Source organism: Poecilia formosa, unplaced genomic scaffold (assembly GCF_000485575.1).
Source record: "Poecilia formosa unplaced genomic scaffold, Poecilia_formosa-5.1.2 Scaffold8, whole genome shotgun sequence".
NCBI lineage: Eukaryota > Metazoa > Chordata > Actinopteri > Cyprinodontiformes > Poeciliidae > Poecilia > Poecilia formosa.
In genome coordinates this window covers 3551488-3570795 of record NW_006799947.1, presented here as the reverse complement: position 1 = coordinate 3570795, position 19308 = coordinate 3551488, and the positions used below count along the sequence as shown (strand labels likewise).

General features: G+C 37.0%; 3 protein-coding genes and 1 long non-coding RNA gene across 5 annotated transcripts in view; 1 reads left to right on the top strand and 3 right to left on the bottom strand.

The window, feature by feature from the left end:
- The window catches only part of prorp (protein only RNase P catalytic subunit), a 12252-nt gene extending 3037 nt beyond the window's left edge, over positions 1-9215 (bottom strand). The window contains exons 1-8 of one of the 2 annotated variants that reach the window (XM_016662613.1): positions 9025-9214; positions 8531-8819; positions 8293-8431; positions 7961-8195; positions 7586-7884; positions 7431-7478; positions 7215-7347; positions 869-979 (exon numbers count right to left, since the gene is read on the bottom strand). In XM_016662613.1, coding sequence (XP_016518099.1) covers positions 869-979; positions 7215-7347; positions 7431-7478; positions 7586-7884; positions 7961-8195; positions 8293-8431; positions 8531-8669 — 1104 coding nt within the window. In that variant the 5' untranslated portion in view covers positions 8670-8819; positions 9025-9214. Of the gene's footprint in view, positions 1-868; positions 980-7214; positions 7348-7430; positions 7479-7585; positions 7885-7960; positions 8196-8292; positions 8432-8530 lie in introns of both variants that reach the window. The other variant, XM_007575930.2, reaches the window with a different exon arrangement.
- Positions 2412-5843, bottom strand: LOC107833425 (uncharacterized). The gene is made up of 2 exons (XR_001659171.1): positions 4636-5843; positions 2412-4265 (listed from the first exon to the last, which is right to left on the bottom strand). It is a non-coding gene; the product is annotated as an uncharacterized LOC107833425 (long non-coding RNA).
- A 401-nt stretch (positions 9216-9616) lies between the features above and the next one.
- On the top strand, positions 9617-14170 carry ppp2r3c (protein phosphatase 2, regulatory subunit B'', gamma). Its single transcript, XM_007575918.2, has 13 exons — positions 9617-9814; positions 9937-10061; positions 10159-10263; positions 10537-10649; positions 11115-11212; positions 11305-11375; positions 11485-11617; positions 11862-11917; positions 12050-12125; positions 12220-12356; positions 13232-13369; positions 13472-13531; positions 13619-14170. Exons 1-13 carry the CDS (start codon positions 9748-9750, stop codon positions 13811-13813), a joined length of 1374 nt encoding a protein of 457 aa, XP_007575980.1. The 5' UTR covers positions 9617-9747; the 3' UTR covers positions 13814-14170.
- Positions 14171-15590: 1420 nt separating this feature from the next.
- fam177a1 (family with sequence similarity 177 member A1) lies at positions 15591-18730 on the bottom strand. The gene is made up of 5 exons (XM_007575909.2): positions 18596-18730; positions 18210-18386; positions 16868-16934; positions 16669-16766; positions 15591-16584 (listed from the first exon to the last, which is right to left on the bottom strand). Exons 1-5 carry the CDS (start codon positions 18662-18664, stop codon positions 16372-16374), a joined length of 624 nt encoding a protein of 207 aa, XP_007575971.1. The 5' UTR covers positions 18665-18730; the 3' UTR covers positions 15591-16371.
- Positions 18731-19308: the final 578 nt, after the last annotated feature.

Here is a 19308-nt window from a genome sequence, read left to right as displayed (position 1 = left end):
TACAGTAATCAATGCGGCTAAAAATAAATTCATGGATGAGTTTCTCTAGATCATTTTGAGACATTAGTCCTCTAATCCTGGAGATGTTCTTCGGGTGATAGAAGGCCGACTTTGTGACTGTCTTAATGTGGCTCTGAAGGTTCAGGTCAGAGTCCCTCACTACTCCCAGGTTAGGACAGATTACTCCCCCAAAGTCAATGAGTTTGACTCTCCTGCCTTAAAGACTGTGCCATCTTTAGTGTCTGGCCTTTCCCCTCAAAGGGACTCAAACGTCTGCACGCCACCAGGTTCAGTGACGCCAATGTTCTGATGAATTCAGCTGGTATTTCACGTTTTTCACAGGTGGAGCTCATCTCTGATTTCATTCACGCAGTCAATTATTTGAATAAAAACTCCTGCCTATGGTCTTAATGCAAATTTCAGCAGCTCTAATTTTCATGATTTATTTTGCTTCCCCACAAACTGCAGCAGATGACTAGATAGGGAAACAATCTTATCTGTCTGTACTTTCCTGCCCTGCAGCAACATAATGTGTGAGAACGATGATGCAAGTGTCACACAGACCGGCAGAGACAGACAGACAGATGTAGGCAGTCAGACAAGTAGGTTAGGTGGATTTAAAATCCGGTATCAGACAGTTTTAGTGCACATCTCAGATTCAGGCAGATGAGGTTATTCATTGTGAAACTGACAGAAAACCCCCTGTGTTGGGAGGAAGAAAAAAAAACAACAACGCTAAAATCTACACGATAAAACTGAGCTTGTGCATCTGTGAAATGAGCACACATGAAACAGATCTTATATAAATAAATATGCAGCTTTTAATTAACTGCGTTCCAAGTAATTATGCACCTGGGTGCATTCTCACCGTCTCTGACTGCTTGGTTTTGTCTGGGTTGATTCTTGCAACATTCAGCCCGTCTACGACCACATCAAAAGCTGGCTTCCTCTTCACAAACGCTTTAAAGCTCTCCAACTCCTGAACAGAAGCACAGACGGACAAAAAGCAATAACATACGAAACCCAAACTCTTGACAGTGAAAGAGAAAATAAAAGACAATAGATTTTGAATAAATTAATGTGCCAGTGCCAGTAATCATTTCTGATCTAAATCCCGCTTTTTAATTTTCACCAGGGACAGTGTGAAATATAAGCGTAGGCGTTATCTGAAAGTTGTTTAAGATGCAAGCGCCCCCAAAACAGACCACAAAACTAACAAAAAGCTGCAAAAATAGCTTTAGCTGCAAATCTACGCAGAAGAAATGCCAGTCGAATACTAATATAACATGCTGCCATGCTTAAAATGGTAACGATGAGTTCAACACTTCACCTCAGAACACAGCAATAAATTCACCTGCATGACTCACTTGTTTGGTTTTAGATTAAAATATCTCGGAGGACGGTATTCCCAAATCGCTTGGGATGCTTTTAGTAAACTATATATAAAGACAAAATAAATAAAGTTACATGACTACACACAACTAAGGACAGATTTTTACATAAATTGCACAAAAGGATATTTTTTCCGTCAATGTCTGAAAATTAGTAAGACTAAAATGTCCTAAACAATTATACATGGGGATTTCCAGAAATGATTCCACTCAGGAACAAAACTGGTTCTGTTTCCCAGAGATGGATGTTTTTTTTGTTTTTGTTTTTGTTTTACTGTGAAATGTGCTTAGCAACCCCAGGGTAAGAACTCATGAAGGTGCTGGTAGAAACGGCATTATCTAAACAGAAACATGTCTGTCTTGCAGCAGCATGTCTTGAAAGGCCACTCTGCCAGGAAGAGGCCACTTGTCCAAAAGCAACATTAAACTTCAACCGGTACAACTACCAGATGAGGACGGGAGAGATCAGGACAAACAGGCAGCTTTACTGACGCAAATATTGAAACAAAATCCCAAGAAACCAATCGCAGAGTTCAGGTGTGGCATTTCCAAATACCTACCATCACTTTACACCAAACCACTTTAATTGGTGTCTATTAAGAAACATTTTGGACCAAATAAAGCTTTTGGAAGTTCTGGAAAGTTTTGGAAAGAGAACAACGACATGAAAGATAAGCAGGGGGACAATTATGATCAACCCATTAAAAATTCCTGATTGAGCTGCCATGGCATTCCCGGTTGAGTATCTCAAGCGTCTGAAAAAGAAGTGAAACCGTTTAATGCATATGGAAAGAAATGCTGTATTCAGTTGCAGCAGTTTCAATCAAATTACTGAGAATCACTTGAATTTGCCTTCAGCATATTCAATTATTTACAACACAACCTGTGACAGAAATGTGGGCTTGAACTTATTTTCCCGACAAGTCCATGAGTTACTTGCAAAATTTCTTTGAATAACTTTATTTGATTTTCATTTGTGGTTCTCTTTTTAGTACGTCCGTCTTTTTCCTTTTTTTTTTCTTTAGCAGATGCTTAAAATTACTCTGCACAGCAGACAGTTCAAATTGCAGTAGTGGAAACAGACAGTTTTAGCTGGAAGGGAACTGAGACAGACTGTGAGCCTCCCTGACAGTAACATCATCAGGGGTTTGTTCATTCTTTGACTCCAGAAATGAATCTGGACTCTACCTGCAGGATCACTCATCAGATGGCTCCTTCTGCTGATTTGTCAAATGCTAAATAGACCCAACAATCAGTCCTGTTAGTTAGGATTCTCTGAGGACAACAAGGAATGATTAAGAAAAATACTTGTCTTCTTTAATGTTGGTCTGCAGCTTTGTGCCATAGTGAGAAAGTTGCCATGAAGCTCAGAACAGCTCCAGGGTGGAAACATTATTGCTGCTTTCACTTTTAGATAGATATGGAAATAGGCTGCTGTGAATTCCCCAGGACCTGAAACCTGAAACTGTTTGCACAGTATCATTAACATTCAGCCCAAAATGCAACCTTATAAATGCAAAAAATGTTGCAATATTCCTCCTGTGATGTAACTGTGAGCAGGAAAAAGGAAAGGCCTGTCAGGCTGCTGAAAAAAAAACCCTCAACTTTTAACAGTAAGTAGCTGCTCACTGGAGTTTGAGATGAAGAGAATGATTGATGGAGAGAAGAAAGAAAGGAGCCTGAGAGCAGACAAAGAAGGACGAGAAAGGTAGAGACAAAGTCCAGAGTAATTATCCCGGGACTTTCCAAAGCTGATACCTGAGACTGGACTCATTGTGCTGATCTGGATAACATGTCTGCTTAAAACACACACACTCCCACATCTGTGCACACACTCCTGAGCTTACATTAGCCCTCAGGTGCCTCGTTATCAACAATTTGTTTCTGTAAGAATAAACAGCAGCATTTCCACTGACTCAGAGCTGCAGAATAAACACTTTATCACAACGGACTGAAGCGCTAAGCTAACCTGATTCTAACATGCTGCAAGTTAGAGGCAACAGAGAGGCATCGTCATGGTTAGAGTTCCTATTACAACAATTAAAAGGTTATATAATCTCCAAAGAGCATAAAACTTTAAATTTAAAATACCAAAAATAATTTCTGCATTTCAAAGCAGCTTTCAAAGTCAGACTTTTTTGTTCTTCCCTTCAGCGAGTTCCTCAAGTGGTAAATGCTGTTCTGAGTGCATCAAAGAGTCTTTCAGATCTGAAACGGGAGATTTTTTTTTCTGTGTTTTTCTTGAAAAAAATCTTTTAATTTAAGGAAGATTCTTGCATACTTTGTTCTTTTCAGATTTTTTGCATAACAAGGTCTCCAGCCTGCAGCAGGTAAAATAGATCTACTTCAGTTTTACTGGCACATCAAGAAGCAGTGTTAAAGTTTTATAAGGTTTTTATTCTCAGCTACTGATTATTATTTCCTAAACTCTATTTGTCCTTTTTTAAATTTAATTTATAAATGGGGTGATGGGGAGACTTAAATAACATTGTTGCACAATTATTAACAACTTTAATCTAAAACTGTTGAAGCACTTTTGGTTTTATTTTAGCTCTCAGTCTTTCTGGGTTAAAATCCATCAGCAATCCCACCTTCAATTTGGGATATATTCCCACATTTCTTCACCAAATTGTGATCATACCTCATATCCTCATTATAGCACCCAGCAGATATTTTGAGATATCACAATTTGAGTTTGGCTGGGCCATAATGAAGCTTAAATCTTTTATTGGAGCCGTTTTTCTATTGTTTTGTTAGTTTTCAGTTACTGAAATACTGAAAGATAAAGTTCCTCTTGATCTTAAGGCTTCTTGCAGAAGCCAGAAGGTCTTGGTATTTTTTATTTGGGACTGTCCATAAGTCCTCTAAGCTTCACTAAGACCTCAGTTTTACCTTAAGAAAAACACCCCCAAAGCATAACTCTGCCTCCACCATGCTTCACTGCAGATACAAAGTTCTTCACGTGATGTGCTGTGTTGCTACTGCACCAAACATACTTTTTAAAATGTTATAAAAATTCAACCTTGATTTTATCAGACCATAAAACATTTCCTGCACATTTGAGAGATTTTTAATGTGTTTTTGCAAAATGCAGCCAGGTTTTATTTGTAAGAAAATGTTATAACTGAGACATATGAAGAATATGGGAGGTTGTTGTCACATTGTACTTGAAATATTATGTTGTTGAGGCCTTCTGAGAAACTCTTTAGATTGTTGTTTATAACTTCATGAGTTTTTCGTCCACTTGGATTTGACTTTTGTACCTTTCTCCTTTTGCAGTGAGATGCAACTCTGCACCATTCGAGAACAGCTGAACCACTCAAAGGTGCTTCAAATGATGGTGTTTACTAAATTCTGTTTGACATGAGTTTGAATGAAGAGGTTTGTTCTAAAGTCCCATCATTCTAATACAGACATCTGCAGAGTGTCCACAGTTATGCAATTAGCGTGTTTCATCCACCCCCCCAAAGAAAGATCTCAGATATTCAACTCCGTTGTGTAGTTTATAATTGATTAAAGGTTGAAAAATGTTGTGCGTGCATCTTGATCTTTTTTTACACACTAACACCTGCCCTTTTAGAAGGGGTGTGAAGTCTTTTCAATTTTGCCAGATTGTGTCCATATTTACATGGCAAACTACAAGTGGGAAGTCCCCCAAATTTAAATAGCTAATCTAACCACAACCACTATCTGAAGAGTGAAGAACCTCAAGAAACACTGATGAACGTTGCTCTCTGGTCACAAATAAACATGGCACATTATTAGTTGCAACTCACTTGTGCTGCCAAGGTTTTTCTTGTGCATAATGTTTCTTTAATTTTATTGCAAATAAAGCACTGAAAAATGTCAGCATCATGCCTTCTCCTGTAATCCTGCAGGGAGCATTAAAAATATCTGTATTTTAAGACCCGTTTGGTTTTCTTTAAATGCCCGTCACACTCTGTGGTGTGTCTTTGGTTTTGTATTTGTAAAGATTTAAGTTGAATGACTTACACTTTGGGTACATTGAGCTTTCACATCATATTTATGTCACATGTCCTCAAGAATGGGATTTAACTTTATTTAATGCATGGGGATTTTATCATTTTTGTTTTCACACTTTCCTTTCCAAAACACTTCCAATAAACAAATATTAAAAAAAATATTGACTTTTACCACTGAAATCTAAAAGGATCATATTTATGCCTGAGATGGCAAAAAGTCATAAACAAATATGATTATTTTCTTAAAATGATAATTATTAACCAGCAAGTAAAATAAATCTCAAAACAGACATGACTTTAGTTTATATGAAATTTAATTTATAAAATGTTTTTGAATCCAGTTTTAACTTTATAGAAGTAGTTTTTAGAAACTTCCTATAGATCTTAAGCATTTTTTAAGAAAGACTTAACCCAGACAAAAAATGCTGTGCAGTGTTTTTCACTTTATCTTAAACTAACAGGCTGTCATCGACATATATATACACACACACACATATATATATATATATATATATATATATATATATATATATATATATATATATATATATATATATAAATCTAATTTTCTTGATCAGAAAATGATAAAATGTTCTTGAAATACCAGTTTTAGCTTACAAAATAATAATTAAAATAATATTAACAATCTTTTTTTTTTTTGCTTTATGCCAAACTAGTAAGTTATTAATAAATCTGTATACCTTAATATTCACATGTTAACATCTAAATGAGAAATACATATGTTTTTTATTGTTTGTTTTTGTGTTAATTCTGATTTATAATAATGAAATAGAGACTATATAATTTTCTTCCAGGCAGTTTTTCTTATTTGCTGCTAATTCCATGAAATAGGTTTGTTCATCTACAAAACACTGGTTTAAACCTTGAACCTAACGCCATTGACGGAGCTCTGGGTCCATTCCAGACGTTAAAGTGAAACTCAGCTCAGAAATTGGTAACAGCGCAGTCTGAACGGGTCAGTTTCACTCATCAGTCGGGTGTGTCTGTGTACCAATGATGCCCTCTAGCAGACGCATGAGGCAGTTCCTCACAATAATTATTATTTTGATGTCATTTAAACGCATGACTTTCAGATTCTGTTTCTCTGACACTATAATTTATATAAAAATGTAGTTGTGGTTGTTTCCAACATTTAACCTCAGCCACTTATGCTGATAATACCACTGCTTTTCAGAGTTTGTGTTTAAGCACGGAAATAAATTATATCCAGTGGAAACATTTGATCAAAGGAAGCACCGACCTTCTGTCTCAGGGTTACCATGGAAACTGAAAAAAGAGAGTACTGCTCCAATCAAAGCCTCTTTAAGAGATTTTAACTGGAAAAATTTGAATATTTTTCAGCATTTGTGCTCAACAACAGAGATTAATCTAGATGTCCACGTGTGTTTCAATGGAGCAGACACACTGCTGCAAGTGTGAGTTTGTTGTTCCTACCATACTCATCTCACACGTTTTAATTATAAAAAATCTGTAGATTATTACATTACATTCTTCTTATGAGTTAAAACTGATTTTAATTCAGTTTTAGATCTTAACCACCAGGAAACTGTCATGAATGATGCCTCCACATGGCTGACAGTGATCCTGATCATAGAATGATTTACACCAAGAAACTCCAGGTACTTTAAAATCTTCTGGGGTTTTTGGTCCCTAAAAAAACAAAGCCTACTTAAGACCAGTTTTAGTTAAAATTTTAGAGAAACTCTTAAGCTTAACAGCATCCTAGTTTGACGTCTCTCCTTAAATAATTCTGACCTTTAAATATGAAAAACAACATAAATCAATTTTTAAAAGACGCTGTTTTTGTGTGAATCTGTACCTCAGGAGTGGTCTTGTTGAATACATCTCGCCCCTGAATGATGTCGTTCATGACTCTGTCCTTCAGCTTCTGATACTCCTCAGCACTCAGCTGGATGGACTCCAGCTCTGACCCACAACACCCACACGCACCTCTAAGGAGAGAAATACTTTTTAAATAAATGGCACGAAACATCACAAAGGGAACCGTGTAAAAAGCTGAAAAATATGTACTTACTTTGGTGTGGCAGTGCTCCAGGCTGCAGTCCATTTCTGTCCATTGAGACTAAAATCAGGAAGAAAGACATAAATGAAGTGAGAAAAGAATGAAAAGTGGTGGGAAACAAAAACAAAACTAAAGCACAGGGAATAAACTTTTCCATGACTGCCTACCTCTCAAACCAGCTCTTTATGGTGTTTGCAACCTTCTGCTGGGGATAGAGCTGGTTGTTCCTCATGTACACCAGAACTCCCAGCAGCCTCTCATGCTGCACTGACTCAGTCATGGCTCCCATTTCTTTTTCCCTCTCACCCTCTTTCACGCCTGTAAAAAGTGCATCCCAGGTCTCCTGATGAGGACTCAGTCCTTTTTCAATTAGCTCATCATATAAAGCCCAGGCAGTAGTTGCATCTTTGTGATGAATTGCTGCTGCAATAATGTCACCATAGTTACGCGGTGATGGTGTCAGAACCTAAAATAATACAAATCAACAGTTAATAAGGAGAGTATTTACTCCAGTTATTTTACTAAACAAAAATGTACTTCACCTGCTTGATCTCCTTCAAGATTTCAAGTGCTTCCCTCCACCTCGCAGTACGGCTAAAGGATTTAATAAAAAGGGAGGAAGCCCCTGTGTCGAGTGAAGGGAAACTTCCACGCATGATTTTGTAGATGTCAAACACCTCATCGTCGTGTCCGCCTTTCACACACAGTGTCAGGTAGCGTAGCAGCAGCTCATAGGACAGCGTGCCCTTTTCCATCGCCACAAAAGTCAGCAAGGACCTGGAAAAGCAAAGGGTATTCACTTTACACCAAATATTCCTGTTTACTGAAAGGAAAATTGGCTTAAAACGTGACAGACACTCTCATCATCTCTTACTTTGCTATGTTCAGCTCTGATCCACAGCGGAATAAGGTGTTCATCATCTGGATGTCAAAACGTTCCTGGTTTCCCAGAGATTCCCTCAGGTCCTTCCACTCAGCAGGAAGCAGAGGCCGTTCAGGAGGCTGACACTTTCCTATGAAACACCTCTGGTTTAGTACAGGAAACAAAAACAAATATGGAAGTAGGACTGTGTGGTTGTAAAAAGATATCTCTTAAATTGCAGTCACCATACCCGTCATGCGTTTCTGCTCCTCTTCATGTTGTTCCTCTTCCTCAAAGACTGCTGGTGCCTTCCTCTTCATCAGTTCTGCTGTCCTCTTTGCTGTCCCAGCAGCAAAACCAAATTTGGGAAAAGAAGTCTGCAGCAGCATGCTGGATTTCTTAGTGTTTACATCCCCTGTGCCATGTCTGATAGTTCTGTTTGCTATTCTAGTTTGTCCACTGTTCTTTCTGTCTACCTGTCTGCCTCCCAGGTTTGGCTTAATATCTCTTGTGCATAGAAAGCGTGCTGTGGAAGTAAGCTGTGGTGACATAAAACAGATTCTGAATTTTAATAACAAGGTAGAACCCATTCTTAAATGTGTGCCTCTTCAAAATATTCACATGTAGGTGAATCAGCAGTGATCCTTTATCTATGTTTTAAAATAGTTAAAGTATTATTTTCTATACAAACTGCTCACATTCTGTGTAGGTCATTTCTGACCAAACTACCACTTATGAGCCGACTTTTCTCCTTTAAAATATCAGCAATACTTCAAAACAAAAATCTTACTAGTTTATTTACTCATAAATGTAACTCACAGCAACCAATGTCCACAAAAGCTGCGACTAAACAATTTCAAGCTGTTTCCAATTGAAGGCATGAGTTCCCGGACGCACGGTTACCGCGTCATCAGCAATAGACTGGGTTCCAATGCTGCATTCAAAGTACCTCGAAAAACAAACCTATACAGCAACTTCTTGGGTTATTTAAATTAAAATGAAGCAAAGAAGTAATATAATTTAACCACATAAAATATTTATTAAAAACTAAAATACACTAAAAATTGTCGAAATGTATTGCCCATTTACATGTTTCTCCTATTTTCACAATGAGGAGTTAGAAATTCCGTGACATTCGGATTTCAGCGAACTGGAGTGTTTGGTGACTTTCAAAATAAAAGCATAGAGCAAAAAAAAACAAAAAAAAACAGTCAGTGAGCAATTAGATTTATAACATGTATGCCTAATTATTGTTAAGTATTACCATTATGTTTGTAAAACAACACGAGTTACATATAAAAATTTTAATGGAATTTACAGATAATGTATTTTTATTATGAAAGTATGAACTTCTCAACGGAAGTGACAGTTGAAGTTAGTTTTATTGTTTGTGTCCGTATCTGTTTAGCTAGTTACATTTTCGGTTTTAATTCATAAAACTTATTTATTTTAATCTTTGCTGCCGGTATGGCTAAAGAGGAAGACACACATTGGTCGGATGTTCTGAAAAGGAGGCTGGCTGGCTTAAAAAAAGGTCAGAAATGATCAAATTTGACGTTTAAAGCGCTAACGTTGACAGTTTTTTTTAAAAGTCAGATATAAGTGGTTTTTAAATGTTTGTTTCTGTTTCCCGTTTATTATTTTTTTTATTTGAAGACTCGAGGAACGAAGAGGAGAAGAAAGCAGAAGAGACGGAACTTTTCACCAAATATTACTCAGAATGGAGATGTGGAGTGGAAACGGATGAGTCCTACAAGACCATCCCACGGTTCTATTATAAGGTAACATATTAAGAGTAAACCTTAACTGCATTAGACTCCTGATTGTGGGAGTGAAGTATGATCTAAGCGTAAATGAATGACATGATGTGATGTGAAGCTTCCAGCAGAAGATGAAGTTCTGCTGCAGAAACTGAGAGAAGAATCCAGAGCTGTTTTCCTGCAGAGAAAAAGCAGAGAGCTACTGGATAATGAAGAACTTCAGGTAAAACATGTTTTCATCCATCATAGAGTTTGTATAACCAGTCCTCTGGTTTTTGGTTTTTGCATCTTCTCTGTTTAAAGCCTAACTACTGTTGAAATATCTGACTTAAATTTATAGTGTCATCATATTTGTGCAAAATAAGTTAAAATGACTCGTCAGGACAGATGTAGGGCTTAGACTTGACAAAATGTGCAAGAACTCACCTCAAATCTCATGTTCATTTCTGCTGATCTGTCTTTAATAGCTCTCTTTCTGTGTGCTTTTTTGTTTTAGAATCTGTGGTTTCTGCTTGATAAACATCAGGTCCCACCAGTAAGTGGCGATGAGGCGATGATCAACTATGAAGCCTACCTTCAAGTAGGGGAAAAGGCAGGGCCAAAGTGCAGGTAGGTAGCTCACTTACAAGCTGTACTCTACTGGATGTAAAACAGGGCTCTTTGCTGAGGAGTTCCTAAGTTGGATATGATAACACCTTAACTCTTACACTTGTTAAGGGTTAGAGTTAGGGTAATGGTAAAGCTACTCAATCTCATATCTAAGGCAGAGGTTATAGACAAACCTAATTTTAGCTAAATGGGTAAAATAAACTATTTATTTTTTATTAATCAAAAGACACACATTTATTTGACTTTGAAATAACAAAGATGGTTATTCTCACATTTATTATTTTAAGCCCAGTTAAGAAATAATTGGATCGGACAATTATTCACACAGTACATACTCCAGGTTTTAGAAGATTAGAACTTTAAATATACAATTTAAAGTTAAATATCGTCCTCACTGGAGGATGGATTAAGCTGAATTTCAAATTGCAGATTGTATCCATTTTTTTTTTTCACTTCCCCCTGTAGGAATTTTTTTACTGCAAGAGTGTACGCCAAGCTGCTCAGCAGTGATCCATACGGCCGAATATCCATCATGCAGTTCTTTAACTATGTCATGAGGAAAGGTTTGGATATACTTCTTCTTTTTCTTTTCAGGCTTAAATAATATTAGTTACCGTGTTCTCGTTAATTGTTGCTCATTTCTGTCCCTTTCTAGTGTGGTTGCATCAAACCCGAATTGGTTTGAGTCTGTATGACGTGGCGGGACAAGGCTACCTCAGGGAGTCTGTAAGTTATTTCACTAGCAGTGAATATAAATGTTTTTGTTGTTTCCTCCACAAGCAATAGTGTTGATGTTTCTGTGTGTGTGTGTGTGTGTGTGTGTGTGTGTGTGTAGGATCTGGAGAACTACATCCTGGAACTGATCCCCACTCTGCCCCAGCTAGACGGATTGGAGAAGTCCTTTTACTCTTTCTACGTCTGCACAGCTGTTCGCAAGTTTTTTTTCTTCCTCGACCCGGTTCGCACCGGTGAGTCTAAACTGGACTCAAGTGTTGCCATCATAACCAATGAATTCAGAGGATGTTACATTGAGCTTGTGCTGTGTTGGATTGGATTAGTCGGGCAAATTGAAGTTCTTTATTATTCGTTTGTGAGCTATTTTTCTGAGGAATATGTTAGTAATCACAGTGTTTATAGGCACTCCATTGCTTGAATATATTAGAAATATTGATGATTATGTGTAGTAAAAAAAATTAACTTTCCCTTTGACAGGAAAGATTAAAATCCAGGATATTCTGGCCTGCAGTTTCCTGGATGACTTGTTAGAGGTATGATTGTTTTTTACCTCTCTGTGAGTGTTTAATATCCAGTAAATACATTTCATTAGAGGTACGGAAACAAAACTTTATGAAAGCGTTCAGTCTTCTGCAATTATTTTTCTATTATTATTTCTATGCCAGTTGAGAGATGAGGAGTTGTCTAAGGAAAGCCAGGAGTCCAACTGGTTCTCAGCTCCGTCGGCTCTCAGAGTCTACGGTGAGAAATCATAGAAGTGTTTCAGTGTTACTGTTTGTTCAGACGTTCCTGCTTTTCCTGAAATCTATATTTCTTTTAATCTTCATGTCCACAGGCCAGTACCTGAACCTGGACAAAGATCACAACGGCATGTTGAGCAAAGAAGAGCTGTCTCGCTACGGCACGGCCACGCTCACTTCAGTCTTCCTGGACAGAGTGTTTCAGGAATGTCTCACCTACGATGGAGAAATGGTAAAACAGTTTGAACTTTTAACAAGATTAAAGATTTAGCTGCTTACCGAGGCAGTGTGTCATCTAGAGAAGCACAGGGAGACTAGCTATTAACCAGAATCAGATGACTTTCAGCTTGATTGTCACTGACGATATGTTACCAATCAGTAAGCACGGCCAGGTTTCACTGACAGCAACACTCTTTGGTGTTGATGCAGTTACTGAGTAAGGAAGATTCAAAGGTAGATGTTTTCAGAAAGGTGTTTTTAAATTGAGTCAGAGGAAGAACAGGGATCTAAGAAGCTATTTGAAAGGAAACTTCACAACATGACTGTCACTCATTCAGACTGAGAGAGAGCAAGACTATTAGCAAATAACAGGAAGGTTCATGGGAAAAGTTGCTGTTTTCTTTCAGCCTTTGTCAGACTTAGGAATTTTGATACTGAGACTTTTTGGAAATCTCAGTGTTAATATATGGATCTACATTCTCTGCACAGGCTAACTGCACTGACCATTCTCAACACTACTTTAATATACAAAAAAACAATTAAAAATTTTGACTCCTTAATTATTTTCCCTTTGTTTTAAAATACTCCCACTGACCTATTTTACTGTTATTACTCTTTCACACACATGATGTCACCTTTGCTCCTAATTAAAATAATTAATGAACTCTCATGAAATGAAGACTAGAAAAAAATATTCTGAATGCTGCTGTCATACCTCCTTTATATCACAGTCCTTCAAGAGAAATCAGTAATTCCAAGCTTTATAAAAACAGCAATAAAATCCTTATATGTCCATTTTTAGCTGTTTTTTAATTTTAAAAGGTTTTGTCAAACCAGCTTGTTTCTGTATGTTTTCATAAACTTTCTGTACTCTTCTGGTGATTCCAGGACTATAAGACCTATCTGGACTTTGTACTGGCCCTGGAAAATCGGAAGGAGCCTGCAGCATTGCAGTATATTTTTAAACTTCTGGACATGGAGAATCAGGGATACCTCAACGTCTTCTCCCTCAACTACTTTTTTAGGGTAACAACAACAACAACAAAATGTGTGCAAAAATAATCTACACTGTTTATTTTAGCAGCCTTTCAGGACAAACGGCGTGTTTTTTTGTTTTTTTTTCCTCAGGCCATTCAGGAGCAGATGAAGCTGCACAGTCAGGAGCCTGTTTCTTTCCAGGATGTGAAGGTAAAGCAACCACAGACAGTTTGTACGACTGTAATGACAACGTGTACAGCAGATTTGATAACTGTTTTGAGCACTGTCTGTCCTCAGGACGAAATCTTTGACATGGTGAAGCCTAAAGACCCCTACAAGATCACTCTCCAGGATTTGGTGAACAGCTGCCAGGGGGACACAGTGGTCAGCATCCTGATCGATCTCAACGGATTCTGGACCTACGAGAACAGAGAGGTGCTGGTTGCCAACGACAACGACGGCAGCAATATGGCTGACGTTGACGACACCTGAAGAGGATCTTGATATATACTGGCGGCAGCAGGACTGCCACTCCTTTTTTATTTTTCATGGAGACTGGTTTACAGAGAGGTGGCCTGTGTAAAAATACTTGTGTAAAGAAATCATTTATATAAAGTTATTCCTCAAATCACTCTGTGTTGTTGTTTAGTATCCTCATCCAGGTTGATTATTTAAACCACCTTTTTTCTTTTAAACTGCTAAAACATTACCAGTGGTTTTGCTTATTTATTATTTTTATTTTAAGCTCAGTGGGGAAAAGTACTGAAAGTATTGATCAGATCAGAAGTTTCTATTACCCCATCAAACGCATTAACGTCAAACTGAGTGGGCTTTTAATAATGCATTTTTTTTTAAAATACCCAGCTTCAAACTATGCTTCCTATTTTTCTTCATTTTCCATTTCTTTATTTTGTTTAAAGTCCAAAAATAGAAGTATATTATAGTTTAGTTTTGCTAGCTTTCATAATAAAACATTTTATGCTGTACATATTTAGAAAATTATCCTTTTGCTGCAAGTTTTATTTTACAGCAGCAGAGGCAAAAGTGGCTTTTTGAGTGGAAATGGTTGTGTCACTAACTAGATTTTTTTTTTTAGACTGTAAACATAAAAGACAATTGTAAAAATCTCAGTTTCTAAATACTCCAGCCTGTCTGCTGCAAACAGCCATGCACAGTCAGTATTACTCCATCTCTCCTATTCTGATGCTCAGTTTGTATTTGTCGCATCTAAATGCTGTTGTGTGATTGGCTGATTCACTGTTTGTGTTAACAAGTAACTGAACAGGTAATTCAGGTAGTGGCCGGTGACTGGAGGTGTTAAGGTGAGGTTTTCAAACCAAAGAACTTCATACTGACTGAAACGTTGGAATGTGTGCCTTTTCACTCCCATTGTTAACTTGTTTATTGCACTAATTGGACAGTAAGAGTGAAAGCTGACTCCCTATTTGCCACAAATCAAGTGAAGATTGAGACATTTGTGTAAATGACAGCAAGTCCATTATACCACAAGATGGTTGATGGAGTTGCACTGGTCAAGGTGCAACATACCAAGGCACAATTATCCAAGTGTAAGTGGGAATATATGTAGGTATTTTAGCTTGTATGTCTAGTTTGGACAATGTTTGGAGAAAAGTCACAAATTTTGTTTTGTGCAACTAAAACCAGGTTTTTTTAATTTGAAAAAAAAGAACAATCGGAATAAATTGTCAGATTTATTACAATTTATAACATTTTATCTGATGAATGGATGTAATAAAGACATCGACCTCCCCTGTGATTTAATATGTATTAAAACTGACAATACAAATACAAAATCTAGGCAATAGATTCCTATTAAAATGACTAAATATATTGCATATTTTCTCTTTCTTCACACACAAAGACAGCAAGTTGTTTTTTAATGAAACACATTCATTCAAAAATAATCAGACTGAGGATTATTTTGCACTTCTGTTTCTTTGTCAGTGACACATATGACTCGAGTTCGCCCTCTGCGATCTGAAGCAGGTCAACATAGTGATATCAGCGGATAACAATAAGAAGCTTAAGATGCCCAAAGCAAGGACACTTATAAATACATAAGCTCTGTAGACATCTCTACAAACCAATAATCATCAGTATATATTTCAACATTAATCGATTATTCTGTGCAGATTTAAAGAGCTCATGGAGTAACAAATTGGGCTGTAAATTAGAGGATATATTAGTTGTTCTCTTACAAAGTCAGTTTTTGCCTCAAATCAGCCGACTCTCATCGGCTTAAACTACAACAGAACAGGTAACACGTATAAACATCTACTGGAGTGTAATCAAAAACCAGAAATCCTCTTTTCTGGGGTTAAACACAAACCTGTTCTAATGATACAAAAGTAAAGCTCTTAAGCATATACTCAGCCTTTAATTTCCCTTTATAGCACTCGTATAAGGCAAATATGTTGGTGTTTATCGGACCTTTCATTCACAGTTAAAGAGGAGTCAGCACAGAGAGGGGTCTCTCAAACATCTTGAAATTCTGAATGTTTTTCTTTACTCGTTAGCTTCTAAATGTTTCTACATTCAGGAGTCCTGTTGTTTTGGGGGGGGAGAGGGAGTTGGAAATACAAGACTACAACTACTATTCACTTTATATTTCACACCCATCATGTACATCTCCCCAATCAAAACCACCAGCTGGGCTGCAACATGTCCTTTAAAGTGTGATTCTCCACACAACATGATGGCAGAATAAAGTGTTGGGTGAAGAAAAGGCACAGTGCACTGTTCCGCTGGGATCATGCGCTTACTTAGAAGGACACGTCAGGACCTTGTTGCAGAGTAAAAGACACTTTCAGGCTGACCTCTAGTTTTGCATAGATTACATGCCACACTCAAAAGTCACATTCACAGATATGGCGTTCCGCAGCCACTTCCACTGTTGTGATTAAATTAATCTGTTACAAAACATAAAAGAAAAAAAATAGAAAATAAAAATTAGTGCATGGAGCTGAGTAAGTTCGGGTTTAACCGACAATTTGAAATGTGTGAATCAGTTTTTGTTTTGTTTTTTCTTTTCAGGAGGGGAGAGGAGACGGGACTCTGTTTGGATCGGGATTCCTGAGCGACGACTCTGGTTCGAGCTCAAAGCTGACGTTCACAAATGTGGCTCCGTTTCCTTCCGGCTGCTCCTTCACCGTGGTCGAATTTTCTTGCTCGCCTCTCCGCTGCGCCGCAAACGTGCGCTCCGCCTCATCAGCAAGACGGTTTTCCTCCTCTTCCTCCTCCTCCTGCGGGAAGAGAAGGTCGCGTTACAACTTTTAAGGTCAGATTTTTCCTGTAATGTGGCTGACATGGTTGATGATGGGTCACACCTCTTTCTTCATGCGGTAGTACTCATCAATGGCATACTGGTACTTTGGAGAGGTGATGCCGAACAGGGAGGCCAATTTCTCGCCCATGTAGTCGCACACTGCAACAAAGATTACACAGGATAGCTGATACAAATTCAAGCATTTTTATGAAGGAAAAATCCATAAACATTTAAAAAGTAAAGCTCAATTAAGGTGCTACCTGAAATAGTGGAGGTCGCCACTCTCCACATGTGGAACCAGAAATAAGGACCCCAGGTCAGTTTGGACTGGAGCACATATACAGGAAAAGATGCTTAATGACTTCACATAATTTCACATTGAGTTTGTTTATTTAATTAATGAACTTATATTGTTAATATTTTACAAAGAAACTGTTATTCTGACCATTTATACATTTATAAAATGTATACAAGTGCATACCAAGGGGCTTATTTAATATTTTGTTTTTCAATAAAAATATCTTATTGTCAGATAATCGCCTACACAACCGCAATGAAGACAGCTGATTGGACAGTTTTCACTTCCAAAGAAAAAACAAACAAGCAAAAAAAAAAAAAAATGGTGGAAATCTCAGAGTCCAATGAAGAGTTGGGGGGCAGGATTAAAGTTACATGAGGATCAGTGTCAAAGGTCAACACTCAGTGATGACTTGGAGGAGCTGACTGGAAGAAAAATTTTTAAAGGAATGCTTCCTTTTGCCGACAAGCTTTGCTTATGTAATTTCCCAGTAGGATCTGTCACCTATTAACAATACCAAAACCTGGTTTCAAGTTTCTCTATTGTGATTGTGTCAGTCAAAAAAATGTAAAGTGCGTTAGTAAAACGTAGGTTTTAAGATTAAAACAAAACTGTCACCTCTATGCCACACGGAATTAACAGTGATAAATAAATAAAAAAAAGACCAAAGTGCAGTACTGACTGCATACATGGTACATGGAATACTCTCGAGGATGTTTACATTTCTGTATTAAAATTATTTTATTTCAAGTTGGTCTAATGTAGTCCATTTGTTGTATGAGAGAGTAAAAGTTGTTTCTTTGAACTGTAAACCATAATCATCTAAATAAGCACATGAATGCTTCAATTGAATCCATGTCCACAATAAATCTATATAAAATAGAGTTTATTTCAATTGAAATACAAAAATATATTAATTCTTTTGATTATATTCCAATTTAATGGGGAAAAGAAAGAGCAAATAGAGAAAAACAAAAACATATGAAGGCTTTGAAACATTCCAGATAACTTATGTGATCTCTGCTGTGTAATAATAGTTCTTTGGTACAAAATTAATGCCTGTCAAACTGTGTTACTGATACTTCTTTAATAGATTCAACAAAAATAGTTTAGAACATTTTTTGGCTGCAGCTAAAGTCCATTAAGATCTCGTTTTTAAATTGTCAACACTGAGTCATCTTTTGAGTTGCATAGCCTTGAAATGCCTGAATGGGAAGCCAAAGTCCACGTAAAAGTACCTTTTTTTAAAAGTCTGGATCATGATCACTAAATAAAACAGATCCTTTGCGATCCACTGACCCTACCGTATCAACTGAAACGACCTGCTTCACATGTTCCTCTTCCTCCTCCTCTTCATCGGTGCTGTACTCCTCCATGGTTTCCCCGTTGGCGAAGTGAATGATCCTCCGGGGAACCTTCACCTTCCTCGACTTACACTCAGCAATCTCCACAGTCTCAAATTCTGTGGACCCTGCTGTACACTGACACAGCAGCAACAACAACAACAACAACAACAAAAAACTGAATTTAGAGAACCATCATCATCATCTTAAAGTGTTTGTTGGATTCGTTTGTTTCAGCCGTTAGCTTCTCGGCTAAGGAAGTAATAGCAACAATATCTAAAAAAAGTTCTTACTTTATCTTAAACACGTATTAAAACATAAGAATTATTATTTCAATATACACTTACCACTTCTGCTTCCATATTTTGCCTCAATGAAATGTTGTCATTAGTTAATAACAGGGACAAATCTGTCATCTAACTCATTGCTTTCAACGCGCTACTACAGACGTTTGAGCTGCTTCCGGTCTTTCAAAATAAAAGAATATTTCTCTAACGTACTTTCCAGTTTCAGAAGTGCCATTTAATTTGATAATTAAGCAATTAAGCACATATTTATATGATCGCTAATTTGAATGGAAATACATAAACATATATCTGTACGAAATTAGTTAGTTCAGAAAATGATGTTTTCATGACTGCTGTGAGTACTTGAAAAATCGAAGTTAAACTTGTTTGTGCACGCAACATTGGCCAATTAAGTTGTTCTGAATCTGTAAATTTAGAAATATTAATAATAATAATAATAATAATAATAATAATAATAATAATAATAATAAAAAAGTTGCACTACTGTAATTATATTTTAGGAATATTTTTATGATATCTGATTATCATGGTGTAATGTGTAATCCCTTTTTGATATTTAAAAACACTGTTCCATCTATCGAGTAAATGATCATGTAAATGTGTTTCTTGGTCAATCTTGACCAAGAAAGCAGATTCTGATTCTGATTCTAATAAAAATAAACTATTATGAAACTATTTGAGCCTAGGTGGCATACACTGGACTAAAACGAAGAAAAATATTTATCAATACATCGTTGAAGGTGACAGAGACC